General features: G+C 41.6%; 2 protein-coding genes across 4 annotated transcripts in view; one reads left to right on the forward strand and one right to left on the reverse strand.

Moving 5' to 3' along the window:
• The window catches only part of zcrb1 (zinc finger CCHC-type and RNA binding motif 1), a 48,931-nt gene extending 43,238 nt beyond the window's left edge, over positions 1–5,693 (reverse strand). Inside the window, exon 1 of the mRNA XM_063059704.1 lies at positions 5,585–5,693. The gene's annotated coding sequence lies outside the window, so the exon portion shown is untranslated. The remainder of the gene's footprint in view (positions 1–5,584) is intronic.
• Positions 5,694–6,167: 474 nt separating this feature from the next.
• The window catches only part of pphln1 (periphilin 1), a 140,879-nt gene continuing 128,668 nt past the window's right edge, over positions 6,168–18,378 (forward strand). The window contains exons 1-3 of one of the 3 annotated variants that reach the window (XM_063058339.1): positions 6,168–6,288; positions 8,590–8,714; positions 12,193–12,369. In XM_063058339.1, the coding sequence (XP_062914409.1) occupies positions 6,282–6,288; positions 8,590–8,714; positions 12,193–12,369 (309 nt within the window). In that variant the 5' untranslated portion in view covers positions 6,168–6,281. Of the gene's footprint in view, positions 6,289–8,589; positions 8,715–11,882; positions 12,060–12,192; positions 12,370–18,378 lie in introns of those variants that run through there. The other 2 variants (XM_063058341.1, XM_063058340.1) reach the window with 2 other exon arrangements.

Genomic DNA, 18,378 nt, shown 5'->3' on the forward strand with positions numbered 1-18,378 from the left:
TCTCACTTCTATTTGGCAAGAGAGGGTTCATGTTTGCCACCTATCCCCTGCAATCCACATCACTCAGCTGTGAGATTCCCTGCCATGGTTTAAATTAGGCTATTGTATTTTCACACAAAAAAAATAGAACTGGATGAATCAAATCGCATACAAGTAATTCATGTTCCATTTGTGAGGAACTTGCAAAATGAAAGCTACCAGCTTCATAGAAAAATCTGAATGAACTATTCAAGCACACCCAATCTAAATCATAGAAATCTCATCAACTGCACACGATTATCCACTCCCACTATATTTGAAAAATAAAATACAGTAAAAACATCAGGTCTGCAGCATCTGTGAAAATAGAAGCAAAGTTGATTTCAAAGTGAAGACATCAGAACCAGGAAAGTAAGAAAATGTATAAATTTTAAGCTGTAGAGGAGATGGAACACGGACATTGTGCAAGGGCAGGGAATGGCTAAAACGAAGGGAATATTCTTGTAAGTAGGGTTTGGGTTACTAAAGAGAATCCTTTTAATGCAATACAGTTACAGCAGCAAACAAAATGACATGTAAAGCTGAGAAGTGCAAGTTGGAGGTGTTGCTGAAACCCAAAACCAAAGGAGAATGGTGGAAAGGCAGCATCTGGGTTAATAATACAGATGGTTAACCTTACAGCGAACTAGCCAGTTCTGATACAAACAAGAGTTATCTTAAAACATTGAGTTCAAAATTGAGTAGTGATAACTACAACGCGACTACAGAGCTAAACTTTAAATTGGGTTCCATAGTCCTGAAGTTGGAATGTACCAGTTATGAATTGCCCACAACAGAGAGCCTGCCTCTGAGTGCTTATGTTAGATAAGCTGGTGTAAGTGTGACAGGGGGCCTTGAAACAGAGCTAATAATCATATGTGAATCAACTGCCTGGATCTAGACTGTCCCATTTCCCTTGTTGTATATGATGGAAGATGCCAAGTCTATCTCTTTTGTTGCACAGCTCACACAGCCCAGAGATTTAGCTGTGTGAATAAACTCAAAGGACAATAACCATCAAAAACACACCTCCTATTGGATGCATGTACTTCTGCATATCCAGACTTAAACATCTAAAGTTCAGAGTATTGTGTTTAGTTCTAGTTTTCCCATTCCAGCAAGGATACGGAAGCTTTGGAGAGGGGATAGAGAAGATTTACCAGGATGCTGCCTGAATTAGAATATTAGCAGGGGAATACAGTGTTGGGAAGTGTACAGTCATGCACCTTGTTAGAAGAAATTAAAGGGTGACTATTTTCCAAATGGAGAGAAAATACATAAAAACTGCGGTGCAAAGGAACTTGAGTCCTTGTGAAAGATTCCCTGAATGTTAATTTGCAGGTTGAGTCATTTCAAGAGGACTAGAATATTAAAACAAGGATGTAGTGTTGAGTATTGGTGAGGCCTCACAGTTTTATGCACCTCATCTTAGAAAAGATATGCTGAAACTGCAGAGGGTTCAAAGAAGGTTCACGAAAATGATTCTAGGATTGAATGGCTTGTCATATGATGAGCATTTGATGGCTCTGGGTCTGTATTTGCTGGAATTCAGAAGAATGAGGGGTGACCTCATTGAAAACTATCGAATGGTGAAAGGCCTTGATAGAGCTGATGTTTCCTATAGTGGGAGAGTCCAAGACCAGAGGACACAACCTCAGAATAGAAGGGCATCCTTTTAGAATGAGCTGAGGAAGAACTTATTGAGCCAGAGAATGGTGAATCTGTGGAATTTTTTGCCACAGGCAACTGTAAATGTCAAGTCCTTATGTATATTTAAGGTAGAGGTTGATAGATTCTTGATTGGTAAGGTCATGAGGGGATAAGGGGAGAAGCCAGGAGATTGGGGCTGAAAGGAAAATTGCATCAGCCATGATGAAATGACAGAGCAGAATCAATGGGACAAATGGCCTAATCTGCTCCTATATCTTATGGTCTTATTAGCTATAAGGAGAGGTTGAATAGATTGTGTTCTCGAAAGTATCTGAGGTGGAGGAGAGACTTTACAAAAGTTCATGAAACGAGTGACAACCTCTTTGCCTTGTCAATTACTTTAAGTATGCGACCTTCTTTCATGAAACTAAATTGTTAGTCAATTGGGCATTAACTGTCTTTAATGAACCTATGCCTTTATAAACTATTTATGCCATCTCCAACCTTAAAATACCTTTCTCATGACTAGACTTACTGACTTGTAGTTGTGTTGGCTTTTCCATTTTAAAGAATGTTTAACGTATCAGGAATATTCCAGTCCTCCATGTCTTTAGTGAAACCACTAGTTGGAGCGTACAATATTTTGTTGTTGCTTCTTTTAAACCTTGGGGTCATTAAGCTTAATTTTATGTATCCATCTGAATATTTTGTGGGTTTCCTCAAAAGTTCCAAAAATGTGTAGGTTGGGAATTTAGTTGGCCACCATAAACTGACACTCGTTGAAATAATTGAGTGGAAGAATTGGGGGGGGGGGGGTAAAATTTATCAGAGGCAAGCAGAATAAAATGGGAGAAGTGGAGATTAACCTGAACTGCGGTTGAAAGTTCAGCGAACCATAAACACAAGAGATTCTGCGGTACCCCGCACTCCCCATTTCTACCTCCTACTCAAGATCCACAAACCTGCCTGTCCTGGCAGACCTATTGTCTCAGCTTGCTCCTGCCCCACCGAACTCATTTCTGCATACCTCGACACGGTTTTATCCCCCCTTGTTCAATCCCTTTCTATCTATGTTAGTGACACTTCTCACGCTCTTAAACTTTTTGATGATTTTAAGTTCCTTGGCTCCCACTGCTTTATTTTCACTATGGATGTCCAGTCCCTATATACTTCCATCCCCCATCAGGAAGGTCTCAAAGCTCTCCGCTTCTTTCTGGATGCCAGACCTAACCAGTTCCCCTCTACCACCACTCTGCTCCGTCTAGCAGAATTAGTCCTTACTCTTAATAATTTCTCCTTTGGCTCCTCCCACTTCCTTCAAACTAAAGGTGTAGCTATGGGCACCTGTGTGGGTCCTAGCTATGCCTGCCTTTTTGTTGGCTTTCTGGAACAATCTATGTTCCAAACCTATTCTGGTATCTGTCCCCCACTTTTCCTTCGCTACATCGACGACTGCATTGGCGCTGCTTCCTGCACACATGCTGAGCTCGTTGACTTCATTAACTTTGCCTCCAACTTTCACCCTGCCCTCAAGTTTACCTGGTCCATTTCCGACACCTCCCTCCCCTTTCTAGATCTTTCTGTCTCTATCTCTGGAGACAGCTTATCTACTGACTCTCACAGCTATTTGGACTATTCCTCTTCTCACCCTCTCTCTTGCAAAAATGCCATCCCCTTCTCGCAATTCCTCCGTCTCCGTCGTATCTGCTCTCAGGATGAGGCTTTTCATTCTAGGACGAGGGAGATGTCCTCCTTTTTTAAAGAAAGGGGCTTCCCTTCCTCCACCATCAACTCTGCTCTCAAACGCATCTCCCCCATTTCACGAACATCTGCTCTCACTCCATCCTCTCGCCACCCCACTAGGAATAGGGTTCCCCTTGTCCTCACCTACCACCCCACTAGCCTCTGGGTCCAACATATTATTCTCAGTAACTTCCGCCACCTCCAACGGGATCCCACCACTAAGCATATCTTTCCCTCCCCCCCCCCGCTTTCCGCAGGGATCGCTCCCTACGCGACTCCCTTGTTCATTCGTCCCCCCCATCCCTCCCCACTGATCTCCCTCCTGGCACTTATGCTTGTAAGCGGAACAAGTGCTACACATGCCCTTACACTTCCTCCCTTACCACCATTCAGGGCCCCAGACAGTCCTTCCAGGTGAGGCGACACTTCACCTGAGAGTCAGCTGGGGTGATATACTGCGTCAGGTGCTCCCGATGTGGCCTTCTATATATTGGCGAGACCCGACGCAGACTGGGAGATCGTTCCGCTGAACACCTACGCTCTGTCCAAGAAAGCAGGATCTCCCAGTGTCCACACATTTTAATTCCACATCCCATTCCCATTCTGACATGTCTATCCACGGCCTCCTCTACTGTAAAGATGAAGCCACATTCAGGTTGGAGGAACAACACCTTATATTCCGTCTGGGTAGCCTCCAACCTGATGGCATGAACATTGACTTCTCAAACTTCCACTAATGCCCCACCTCCCCCTTGTACCCCATCTGTTATTTATTTATATACACACATTCTTTCTCTCTCTCTCCTTTTTCTCCCTCTGTCCCTCTCACTATACCTCTTGCCCATCCTCTGGGTTTCCCCCCCTCCCTCTTTTCCTTCTCCCTGGGCCTCCTGTCCCGTGATCCTCTTATATCCCTTTTGCCAACCAACTGTCCAGCTCTTGGCTCCATCCCTCCCCCTCCTGTCTTCTCCTATCATTTTGGATCTCTCCCCTCCCCCTCCCACTTTCAAATCTCTTACTAACTCTTCTTTCAGATAGTCCTAACGAAGGGTATCGGCCTGAAACATTGACTGTACCTCTTCCTAGGGATGCTGCCTGGCCTGCTGCGTTCACCAGCAACTTTGATGTGTGTTGCTTGAAATTCCAGCATCTGCAGAATTTCTCATGTTTGAGATTCTGCAGTTGCTGGAAAACCAAAGTAAGACATAAAATGCTGGTGGAACTCAGCAGTTCAGGCAGCTTTTCGGAAATGAATAAACAGTTGGCATTTTGGGCCGAAACCCTTCTTCAGGATGGTTGCTGGGGTCCCTGTGGGCCTAACCTACTATGAGCCTCTGCTTTATAAAGCATTTTCTCCAGATTCCTGTGCAGTTATAAATCTGGCATAAAGATCATGCAACCTATTCTCTGTCACACATGTCCATCAACATCCCTGTGATTCTTTCTGTTATTAAGCAGTGTTTCACAATGATCAACTAGCCTACTCATAATTTTGGAACATGAGCACAATTAGAACAAACAAGAAATCCATATGTTCTTGGAGGGAAAATGCAAACTCTACCCCAGTGATGCGATACCTGAGCTCAGACTGAACACAGGGCCCTAAAACTGAGTGAAAGTAACACCAATTGCTACACCATTGCGCCATCCTACCAATCTGTCCTGTAATACAAATAGCATAATAGCAAATATAATTACTGTACACCATGAATCCATTTTCCCAGTGTCAACTTCTGACAATAAATATATGACGATAACTTAATCTTTATGTTGCTAGATTACCTAAAATACTGGAAAAAGCAAGACGTGAAGCATACACAAAGGGAGAGAAACAGGATTAACGTTTCTCTATCAGAACTATATCGATTTTAAAATCTCTTTCTCTCCCTCGAGACGATGCCCCACCTGCTGAATATCTCCAGTATTTTCTGCTTTTTATTTCATAATTTGTTCTTTTGACATGTAATATTTTGACTTCCCTTTTAAATTGCATGTCAATATCCCGACTTGGATAATACATATATATTCTGAGGAGTTTTTTCCCCTCTTAAAGAGCTATGCATTTTTTAAAGTCTCTTCCCCCCCTTCCCTGATCAACCTCACTCGGAATGGAAGGATATCGAGCAAATCAGCAAGGTATTCTATAGAGAGGTACAAACTTCAGACTCTTTACCTGATCCCCAACGTCCTTCGGCTCTCTTCCGACATTAACTGACTCCACACATCGCCAGCGCCACCAGACACATCAGAACTGCTCCGCCACCATGTTGCTATGAGTTTCCCGCCCCGCCCCACCCCGCGAGATTTGACGTTGGCTTGGCAACCGCTTCAGGAAAGAAGGGGAGCGTGTGCTCGGATAACTTCAAAGGATCTATGAAGTGCTGTTTATATTCTCACACCTATATTTAAATGCACTCAAAACACACACCGCGTCAGGGCGATTTAATTTTCCATGTTCTAACTTCAGCCGAGGGCAGATAGGATGGGGAAACATTTCAGCCGGAGCTATCACACCGAAGCCAGTGCCACCAATCTTCTAGGAACGGGGATTAAACAACATAGTACAGGCTCAAAATGATTCACTACTCCAAGATCAATCAAACACGCAACCACTGCATTTTCCCTTCACCCAAAGGAAAAGGCTGACGGAAAACCGAAACTGCGCCCCTCAGTCCATCCCGCCTTCTCCCGCAGCGAGAGAGCTGATTGGTCAGGCGCCCAGAGTGGGCGGGGTTACGACATCTCGCGAGGTTTCGGTCAGAGTCTCCCCGCTCCGGGTCGCTCGCCGTGCCGGGCCCGCGGAACACGGGGAATCGTTTCGAAAGGAGATTCGCGCAACAGCTCCGGCTGCCCGGAACCCTCCTTCCTCTATGCAAGGTACGGGGGGCGGGTTGGGGTGGGGAAGGAGTGTGGTTTCCCTAGCAACGGGCGGACTGAGCTCATGTGGCGGTCGGTGAATCGTGAGGCCCTGTAAAATGTCTGGCCACCGTGCAGGGCTGCTGGAGGGGATTTGGCGCTCTGGTTGGACCGGGTGATTCCGTTTGCCTTCCTGTTCCTTGGATGCGGTGCGGTGCTTGGCGGAGAAGGGTGATGGTGACGGCGATTTAGGTAAAGGGTCCGTTCCTGGACAGAGTGTTGGTGTCTGGGTGTCCCTGGATTATTGTTTCGAGGCCGCGTTTCGCCTTGTTTGGGTTGTTATCTAGTGTTTATACCAGTGCAATAATTAAAGGTAGGCTTGCACTCGATCACTGGTGCCCCGTGCTCCTTCTTTTCCCCATTCCATGTTTCCTTCTAACGTGTTCCGACTGTTATAAACCACGTCAAGTTTATTGTCATGTGGTTTAGATAAGTTGCCTGCAGCAGCACCGAGAGTTATCAAACTCTTTGTAAGTGAGGCATTCGAAGCAGGGAAGTAAAGTTTGACACTGCCGGCAGTTAATGCTCAGCTGTCTGGAAGATCACTGGACAAGGTGCAAAGTGGAAAGAAGACAGCCCGTTACGGATCTTGAAAACAGTCGGGACGTAAACGAATAAAATTGGATTGACGGAAAATTGAAATACTTGGCTCAGTCAATAAGCTGCTGGAGGATTTCAGCATCGTTGTGGAGGCGGAAGGGTCATCAACGTTTTCGGTCACGATCCTACATCAAGACTGAGAATTGGGAAGGAAGATGGTTGTTTTAGCATGGCTGAGGAATTGTTTGACAGAACAAGTGTGGATTCAATATTCAGGTTTATTGTCATTCGTTAACACACATAGGTACGGGAGAATGAAATTATTGTTAAGATGCAGCATGAGAGCACAATAAATATAAGTACACAAGATTAGTTCATATATTGTGATTGTACATACAGAGACGTTAGGTTCAAGAATATCTGTACGTAAGGTGACTGATAGGGAATGATAAAGCAGCTGTGGGACGGGTTAGTGGATGGAGGTGGGGAACGTAACTGTTTTTGATTCTGGTGATTTTGGCAAGGATGCTCCCCTGATGGGAACCGAATTAAATAGGACTATTCATTAACTTTGATCTTTTGGGAGATCTGTCTGGCTGTTGGCCCTCCCTAGGAATTCCGTTTGTATTTTAAGTTTGATTAGATTGGCAGGGCAGGTAGTGTTGCAAGGTCTGAGTGTTCTTGTAGCTGTGATCTCTGGAAAAAGAAAGGACTGCTAATTCTTTGGAGGATCATGCGTGCTTTCTGCTATGAATTCTAGAGTACTGTTTGAAGGCAAATTAACGAGTGGTCTTGCTCCCCAGTGGTACAAGATGCTGTCAACCACTGGGGATGGGTTGAAGATGGCCAGTGAACCTACCTAGGATAAATCAGTGCTAGTGAGGGTTGGGTTGTGACTTTGTTTACTTGTGCTAATTGATTTTTGTGTTGAGGTACAATGTTTTCATCTATGAAATCAGTATTGTGAATTTGACTTAAGAGAGTAAGATCGCCAGCTACTTGTAGACCATTTAGTAGTGGAGGTTTGTGATTTCCAGTGTAGTTGACCTGAGAGGATTGGTTAAGGGAATCACGTGAACTTTTCTTTACAGTCTTGTCTATGCGTTAAGTTAAATTTAGACATCCCTGTATTGTGTTTGTAACTTATCTCATATAATGGTGATATTACGTGGTGTATGTTTGTGCTGAATTTGTTTTTAACTGAATTTTCATAGGTATTGGATATGTCAAGCAATGCAAATCCCATAACTTGGATGTGAAAGCAAAATAGTAAGACTTTTAATTGAGATATAAACTTCAAAGTGGAAGTTGGACAAAATAGGCAAAATAAGTAGAAAAACTTGACAAGATAGATGAAATAAGTAAAAGAAAACACAATATTTAATGTTAAGTGTGCTAACTGGCTAGTGTGTTTTAGGAATATGCCCAAATTCAAGGAATGGCTGGGTGGAGCGTGTGTCCCAAGAGTAACTGAAGGGAAGGTTACAATAGTTTGCTTGACGGCTTTCTGAATTGTGGGATTAGTAGGTTGGGTGATATAATCCTTTGCAATTTCCATAGTATTGCAATTTAATAAAGATAAATTAATAATGTTCAACAGTCAACTTTCCAGTTTGCATTATATGAGAATTCAGCATAATCTTCCAGCAATAAAAATGAAACATGAAATAACGTTTGTGAATCATTCAATTCGTGCCACTCATGACCTATTTCTTTTTGCAGATAAGTATCGCATAGAAGAGGATATGTGGTCCGAGTCACGTTCACAGTATGGTGGGTCCGAGTCGCGATCACATTATGGTGAAATTCAGCGAGGCCGTTTACAATCTGGAAGACCACGCAGCGCAGTATGTTTAATTATGATTAGGCTGTCTTTTTCACCTATCTATTTTAGGCAAGGCTGTGCTAATTATTAAGATTTAGTAAATATTGATGCAGGTATTTCACCTGAGGCATCAATTAAGTCATAGTAAATTCATATGTGATAATTTGGCACATTGTGCACATGCTAGTTGAAAGAGTACTTCCTAGTCTCATCCCACCTGGGACTTTGCAAGTACCCTTCTAAATTCGATGAGGGCTTCTACTTTTACCACCTTTTTGGGCAGTAAAAATCCTTTCAATAAAAGTGTTTTCCTTATTTACCCTTTTAATCCTTCTACCAGTGGATTTAAACCTATGCTCATTATGTGTCTGCTGAGGGAAATGGGTCCTCTTTCATTATTCTTTCTTGGGTCCTCATTATTTTAGTTGCAAGGGGATACTAATTTAAGTCTTCCATCCATCATACTTTTAAAAACTCAACTGCAGGAAACTTGTCCACATGTACTCTTCCTTTCTTGCATTTCCCAAGATGCATATCTGATAGTTGTTTGGATTATGCCCCATTTGCTTGTATATGTATTATACTTCCTGCATCCGGATCATCCACATTGTCTTCTGGTGTAAAGCTTTTCTCCTCACTGTCATGGACAATGTTAGTAAAGGGAGATTGCTGACCTTGACCCTAGATGACTATTCTACTGACAACTGTTTAGTCACTGAAAAGCTCTTGGCCATGTGTTACCTCGTGCTTCATTCTTGGATATTCACACTTTTCCCAGTTGTATCACTGTCTTAAATTGGCCATCTTCTGATTCAGGAGTCAGATTGTTCTCGTATAACCATGTTCTCAGAACAGTTAGAGAAAGACAATAAATACCAGCCTTGTCAATGATGCTCACTTTCAGATGCTGTTACTTTTTTTGAAAGCGATATTAAAGGAAAGCTGCCTTGAGTTTTATAATAGTTGGCTAATAAATTATTATTATTATAGGTGCTGTTGATTTCAAAGGTAATCTTATCTTTGCTGATTCTGCCCTCTGCATGGCACTTGATAGAGGTGTACGAGATGGTAAGATGTATAGATCGAGTAGATAATCAGAGCTTTTTTTTCCCAGGGTGGAAATGGCTAATATGAGGGGGCATAGCTTTAAGGTGATTGGAGGAAAGTATAGGGGGTATGTCAGAGGTAATTTCTTTACATAGAGAGTGGTGGGTGAGTGGAATATGCTGCCATGGGTGGTATTAGAGGCAAATACATTAGGGCCATTTAAGAAACTCTTAGATTGGTACATAGATGATAGGAAAATGGAGGGCTATGTGGGAGGGAAGGGATAGATTGATTTTAAAGTAAGTTAAAAGGTCGGTATAACATTATGGGCCTGTAATTTTCTTTGTTCTAATATGAACCTCTCCAGATCATTGTACGCTTAAAGGTTCTATTCTTAAGGTATAACATAATTCTTCTTTGAAAATTAATTGGTGGTGCTGTTTCCTGTTGCCGAATTATACTTCGAGAAGAAGAAACTGGAATTGGAAGTGTCTAGTGAGCAAATCCTTTGCATACATCATGAATAGAATGCAAGAAGGGCCAAGATCTAAGGGATGGAAATGGACAAGAGATTGAAGTTTTAGGTGTTTAATTGATAAAAGTGAGAATTTATTACTAGAATCAAAAGTCATTTTATTTCTTGTAGGAGTATCTAAGTTTGAGTGTGAGCAATTTGATACTAATTGAGTTGCAGAGAAATCATTAACAAGTTGAGTGTTAATGAATCCATAGTGTTCACTCATTCTGGTAGTTTTTGTCTATGTGAGAGAAATGCTGGTTTGTTTCCAGCATGCTTACTCTTTCTCTTCTCCCACTACCCTAGTCCCTCTCCCCTAACTTCTAGATTCAGCATTGCCTGACTTTATAGTTTATTTACTGAAAAGGGAAGACCAAAGTTTATCATTAGGTTAGATAAATCCTTAACATGCCTATCCAGCTGGAACATAGATGATTGTATCTTGCAACCTCCCTCTTAGCTTGGGAGCCTCCTGTGTTCAGGTTCCAGGAATAATTTTTTGAAAGAGTTTGCACTGCCCTTTCCAGAGCCATGGTAACATTAATATTTCTGCCTGGCACCAGATTGCAACCAAAAGTGCAGGGAAATGTTTAAAAAGAACTCTATTCCCAATAAGCCATAAACGTTTAACACTCTTTGCAAGTTATCTGGTTATATATCTATTCAGTATTACTTGTGTAAATAGACTGATGGTTTTTCAGAAATTAGTCACCAATGACCTGATTGACCATTCTGTATATAGTGAGGAAGGTTGTCTAAGTCTGTGGTGGGATGTAGAACAGTTGGTTGGAATGTTGGTGCATGGAATTTAGTCTTGACAAGTGTGAAGCAATACATTTTGGGAAGGAGGAGATGTATAGTAAACGGTAGGGCACTAACGAACGTTGTTGATCAAAGATCTAGGGTCTAAGTCTATTGTCCTCCCAAAGTAGAGCAATGAACATAGAAAATTTCAGCATATTACAGGCTCTTCAGCCACCAATGTGCTGACCTTGTAACCTACTCTAGAGAGTGCCTAGAATTTCCCTAGCACAGAGTCCTCTATTCTTCTAAGCTCTATGTACCTATCTAAGAGGCTCTTAAAAGATCCTATTTTTCCACCACTGCCACCAGCAGTGTGTTCCATGCATCCACCACTCTGTGTGAAAAACTTATCCCTGACTTCCCATAGTACCTATTTCCAAGCACCTTAAAATTATGCCCCCTCGTGTTAGCTATTTCAGCCCTGGGAAAAGGCCTCTGGCTATCCACACGATCTAGGTTGATATTTAAAGTTTTAGGCTGAGAAGGAGTTTTACAGGAGATCTAGGGAAGATTTTCATACAGGGAATGGTTGATACGTGGAACATACTGCTAGAGGAGTTTGTAGAATCAGACACAATCACTAGGTTTGAGACATTTAAATATACGAGGCATAGAAGGATAGAGTCCTAATACAGACAACTGGAATGAGTGATTATGAACAAAAAATGTTGGGATTGATGTGGTTGGAAGTGTCCATTTCTGTGCTATGCTATTCTGACTCCATGCAGAATAACAAAGATCTTTTTTCAATCTGTATTATGTGCTTGACTTGAAGATTGTTTGGCAGAGAAAATAAAACAGAAATCTGTTTCTAAAACCAAGATTTTGCAGGTGCTGAAAAGGTCTTGGCCTGAAACGCCAACATTTATTCCGCTCCATAGATGTTGCCTGACACGTTAAGTTCTTCCTGCATCTTGTGAGAAATCTGTTTCTGATTGCTGACCAGTAACTGAGCAGGAATTGATGCAGCACCATCCTCTGTGGAATAGTTTGCCAGCAGTAAATATTATTTTAAATCTTTATTCATCCCATTTATTCATAGCAAAGCTGTTTAATTAATCACTCTTTATGAGATATTGAAATATCTTTAATAAAAAAAACACAACTTAAGAATATTTTGGTATTCTGGCAGGATTTCCACAGAACAGTGCAAATAATGCAGAGGAGGCCAGATTATGACCGAGGAGGAGGTGCCATCAGCCGCGATTATAGTTGTTATGCTCATTCTGAAGATTATCGAGGATATTCTGAAGTTCGTGAATTTGGACATGGTCGAGTATTTGGTCCGCCCCTCAAAACTGGCTCATGGGTAAAGATAACCTTTTTTCAAACAAATAAAAATCTGTGCTTAAAATGAAAGAATGTTAAGTCTATGGTTTATAGTATCTAGAATATTAGTAATGTGAAATGAGATCCTTTTGACCCCTTGTGTCTATATTGCCTATTGAAGAGTCACCCAGCTGAATACCATAGTCCTGTACAAGCTGTACCCTGACTTTTACTATTCCATGTTAGTTTTTTACACCTTACTTTGACTGCATACCCTTCAGTATTTATACAACCCATTCAGCATGTAGTCCTGCCTGCTCTGATCACCTGGACATCTAACATTCCCTTTTGCCAGTTAGGTTATAATTTAGTATTGGACGAGCCCTCCAGCAAATCCCAACCAAATGCAGCAGTGATGCTGACTCTTATCAGTAACATGCCTCCCCCACCCTTTAACTTCTTTCTGTATTGTTTCTAAAATGTCAAAACCATGGCACATTAAGCATCCAGTCCTGTTCCGCTCTCAGCCTTGTCTTAATCACTTTCAGTTCCCTGGCCCTGATTGCCTCATTTTCATTATGGATGCCCAGTCCCTATACTCCTATCCCCCGCTATATGTGATTAGAATTACAAATGTAATTCCGATCACAATCCTAAGTGTTTTGTTTTATAAACACACAAATGTTTCCACAGTTGACTGGGCTTACAAGAAGACCAGAATACAGAAGACAGTTACCAGGGCCGACTATTCAAGATTATTGTGCCTGATTTATGCTAGCCTCAACTCCTGTGCCAATTCCTCGATCCTGTGCAAATATCCACAAGAACACAACAAAATAGGAGCAGTATGTTCCTGTCCCTGAAATCTTGGAGAGCATGGTTCATTGGATAGCACTTCTGTAAAATGATAATTCATTGTTCTAATGGTAGAACTCCCTATTATTATAACTTGCCTTTTCTCAACTATTAGACCTGATTAATTTTCTTCATTGCTCTATTCCTATCCCTTATCTTTGTTTATGGTTTGTGTTTACCCCTTGAAAAAGAAGGGAACTGTTGTTGATTTAGTTTATTATTGTCGCATATACCAATTCAGTTCAACATCCCATTCTCATTCTGACACGTTGATCCATGGCTCCCCTACTGCCATGATGAGGCCCCTTTCATATTGGAGGAGCAACACGTCATAATCCATCTGGGTAGCTGCCAATCTGATGGCATTAATGTCAATTTCTCTAATTTCTGGTAATTTCTGTTTTTCCATTCACCATTCTGGCTCCCCTCTTGCCCCTTCTCTTCTCACCTGCTCATCACCTCCCTCTGGTGGCCCTCTCACTTCTCCCTTGGTTCACAAGTTTAGCAGGACTGAGAGGGGAGTAGTCACTCCAGTGTGATTGTGATGTAGACCCTCCAATAACTATGGGGACATTGAGGAACAACTAGGCAGGAAAATTAGAGAAAAGTGCCAAAACAAAGAGGACATTTTTTGTGGAGCTGCAGGAAATGGGCAAGGTCCTTAATGAACATTTCTCCTCTGTTTTCATGTGGAAAAAGACATGAAGACTTCTGAACTTGGGGAAATAGATGGGGAGGTCTTGCGGATAGGCCACATTACAATAAAGGAGATGCTGGATTTCTTGGAATTTATTAAGGTAGACAGATCTCTAGGGCTTGGGCAGGTATATCCAAAAACCCTTTGGAAACCCTAGGAAAGAAATTGTGAGAGTCTGACTGTGAGCCATGGGTGAGGTACCGTTAGACTGGAGGGTTGTGAATGTTGTGCCTTTATTTAAAAAGGGCAGCAAAGAAAAACCTGGGAACTATAGATTAGTAAGTCTAACATCTGTGAATACTACAGGCAATTTTGAGGGAAAAGATACTTGGAAAGACTGTTTGATTAGGGGTAGTCAACATAGTTTTGTGCATAAAAGTCATGTCTTGTGACTTGCTTGAGGTTTTGATGATATGACCAAGAAAAAGCAGGGTGGTAGATGTGGTGTATGTTGACTTCAGTAAGGTTCCATGTGGTGTACTGCTCTGAAATGTTAGATGGCATAAAATCCAGGGAAAGCTGGCTAATTGGATAAATACAGTAGTTGGCTTGATAGTAGAAAGCAGAGGGTGATGGTGGGTTATGAAGTAGGCTATCAACGATTGCAGGGGGATCTTGATCAGCTAAGTAAGTGAGCTGAGTTACTTAATTCAGTTAGATGTGAGAAAGTTAAATCCAAGTAGAATTTTCACAGTGAATGGCAAGGCCCTGGGGAGTGTTGTAGAACAGAGGGACCTTGGTGCATAAGTACATGATTCACTGAAAGTGGGGTCACAGGTAGACAGATAGTAAAGGAGGCTTTTGGCACACTTGACTTCATAAGTCACGGCATTGAGTATAAAAGTTGGGATGTACAGGATATTGGTAAGGTTGCACTTGGAGTGTCGAGTTCAGTTTTGGTTGCACTACCACAGGAAAAATGTTATTTAACTGGCGAAAGATCTACGAGGATGTCACCAACATGAGGGACTGAGTTATAGGAACAGGTTAGACAGGCTAGGGTGTTATTCCTTGGAGATTAGAAGATAGGTGACTTAATAGAGGTGTAGAAAATCGTGAGGGGCATATATAGTGTAGATACACTCTCTTTTTCCCAAAGTTGTGGAATCAAGAACTAGAGGGCATAGGTTTATGTAAGATTTAATATGAGCTGAGGGACAATTTTTTTTTACACAGAAGATGATAAGCATGTCGAATGAGTTGCCAAAGGAAGTGGTTGAGACAGATAAAATAACAGCTTTTAAAAGGCAGTTGGACAGGAACATAAATTGGAAGTCTTGGGTTATAGGGACAAATGCTAGCAAATGGGGCTAGCTTGGATTGGGCATCTTGGTTGGCATGGAACGGTTGCAGCATAGGACTGGTTTCTGTGCGGTATGATTCTAAGAACTATTCATAATTTTAGTACTTTGGTGTTAACCCTCTAACTAAGGAGGATTTGAAACATTTTAGCAGATCTTCCAGCCAGACTTTAACAATTTCAGGGGAATCCTGTCTGTTTAGGTACCTTATGTGCAAGATTAGTTATTGGTTATTCATTTTTATTTTGTGCAGTATCACAGGAGTTCCTTTACTTATAATAGTCGAGCATTCTGCTGCCTCAATGAGATCTCCATTTTGGTTCCTGACCTGACCTGTTTTGCCACTCTCCTGACTAGTCATTTGCAATTTATAGGTTTGTAGAAGATGGTTGCTGATCTATTCTCTTACTATCTTGTTGCCTTTTGTTTGTCTTTTCACTTGTTTGTGCCTGAAATAGGGAAGTAGTTCCTCCCTTTATGATTATGCATATATCTGTCATTCCATTCCTTTTTATATTTCATCTTGCTCTCTTATTGTTCCTTCTCCAGAAACTCTGGCTTTGGCTTTCATCTGTTTCCATAATGAGAGACTATAGTTGGATTGATCACAGTCCCGAAATCCAATTTGCCTAATTCTAATTGGAGATCCTCTCCAGTAGTTTCCCTACTATTAATATGAAGCTCACTTATGTATATTGCTAGATTATCTCTATTGTCCTAAGATGAACAAAATTGTGTTCTCTTCAGTTCTCTGAACCTCACTTGTAGCTAGAGGGGATGGAGAGATCTCTGTCAAAATCCCAGCAGTGGCCTCTCTTGCTTCACTCAGTAACATGAGATATATTCCATTAGCCCTGGGAGAATTATCCACCTTGATGTTCTTCAATAGACTCAGCACCACTTTCTTGATAATATTTTGTGTGGAATATTAACATATTCCACACTAATCTCACTGTCTTCCATGTCCTTCACCTTACTCTACCTACAGGCATAAATTCCCTCCTTTGTTTTTGATTGACCGCCCTCTCCTGAGTTACCATTTTGTTTTTAATATGTATAAAACACGTTTTGTTTTTTTTTCCCTCTTAATCCTACTTGCCAAGTACATTTCATATTCCTCATTAGCCTTCCTGATTCTGTTTTGGATTCTTTCTTGCTTTCTTTGTATTTCTTTAGCTTCCTAAGCCTTGTGTATATATTTTTTTCTCCCTTTGACTACAGTTACAGCATCTCTCATCATCTGAGGTTCCTGAACCTTCCCATATTTGCCTTACTATCAGAACATACTGGTTCTGACTTCTGATCAGCTAGTCTTTAAACGACTCCCACATGTCAAATGGACCCAGTGACAACTGCTCCCAACTACTCACCTAATTTAGCATTTTCCTTCGCGATCTAGACTTGTCCTTTTCCATAAATATCTTAAAACTTAAGGAGTTATTCCCAAAATACTTTGCTACTGACTTTGCATTCACCTGGTCAGGCTCATTTCCCAATATAAAGTTCAGTATGGCACCTTCCCTGTTGGACTACCTACATACTGTTTCAAGAATCTTTGTTGGATCCTACTAACAGATTTTGCCCATCTAAATCTCTTGTACCAAGGAAGTTCCAGTCAATATTGGGGAAATTAAAGTTGTCCACTGTTTTGCTTTTACATTTTATCTGTAATCTGCTTGCGTATCTATTCTATTTCCTGCTGGATACTTGGAGATTTATAGTATCATGCCATCATAGTGATGGCATATTTATTATTTCTATCCATATGCCTCAGTAAATAAGCCCTCCAGTTGTCTTACCTGATTGCAGTTGATCAGTAATGCATCTCTGCCACTTCTATTATTCCTCTAGCACACCTGGTACATCGAAACCTTAGAATGTCTGTAATAGCCACAGCATCATAGTCTGTGTACTAATCCCAGCTCTAAGTTCATGTACCTCACTGTAATACTCTCTGCATTGAAATAAACACACTCCCACACCTCTCCTTTCTTGGCACTTATCCCTGCGAGAGGGGCAAGTGGTACATCTGCCCCGACATCTCCTCCCTCACTACCATTCAGGGCCCCAAACAGTCCTTCCAGGTGAGGAAGCTCTTCACCTGTGAGTCTTTTGGGGGTCAGTTACTATATCCCACGCTCCTGGTGTGGCCTTCTCTACATTGGTGAACCCGGTGTAGATCAGGGGAATATCTTGTTGAGCATCTTCACTTCTTCTGTCACAAAAGGGTGCTGTGGTAGCTTAGCAGTTAGAGTGACATTGTTACAGTCCAAAGAGCACCAATTGGTAGGTTACTTGGCTATTGTAAAATGTTCCATGATTATGCTAGGGTTGAATTGGGAGTTGCTGGGGTGGTGCAGCTTAAAGGACCAGTATGGCTTATTCCGTGCTGTTTCTCTAAATCGGGTGGCCAACCTTTTACATTCCATGTGTCAATTTTTTCACGCACGAGTTCAGATGCGCCATACAACTCTTGTACCCCCACAATCCTTGTAAAAATATGTTAATATAGAACTTGTGCATGAAAAAATCGCATTTGAACTTGTGCGTGAAAAAATTGACGCATGGAATGTAAAAGGTTGGCCACCCCTGCTCTAAGTAAATAAAACGCCACCCATTTCAATTTAATTTTCTATTCCCTTTTCAAAATGTCTGTCCGTGGCCTCCTCTCATGTCACTCTTGGGTTAGAGAGCAACACCTCATATTCTGTTTGGTTAGCCTCCAACTTGATGACGTGAACATAAATTTCTATAGCTTACTGTTATTTCTTCCCCCTTCCCCTTTTCTTTCTTTTCATTCTCTCCTTGCCTCCCTCTGACGTCCCTCCTCCTTCCCTTTTTCCCATGGTGCACTGTACTCTACTGTTGTTTTTTTCCTTTAACCATTTATTTCTTCTATCATCCTGCCGACTTGTGTTCCTTCCCCTCTCCCTTCCTCATTCTGGCTTCTTCCCTCTCCCTAATGAAGAGTCGCAGCCCAAAATGTCAAATGTTTATTCCTCTCCATGGATGCTGCCTGATCTGCTGAGTTTCCTCAGCATTTTGTATGTGCTGCTTTTACCTTCAGAAGTGGTGAATGCTATATCTATTATTTACAAATATTCTTTAGATTTAGCAAAAGGTTCATTATTATTGACCCATGGCACTACTGGTGTTTCCGCTCTGCAGGAAAGTGAACATCTTTTGCCTCTCCCTC

The sequence above is a fragment of the Mobula hypostoma genome, chromosome 9 (assembly GCF_963921235.1).
Source record: "Mobula hypostoma chromosome 9, sMobHyp1.1, whole genome shotgun sequence".
Lineage (NCBI taxonomy): Eukaryota > Metazoa > Chordata > Chondrichthyes > Myliobatiformes > Myliobatidae > Mobula > Mobula hypostoma.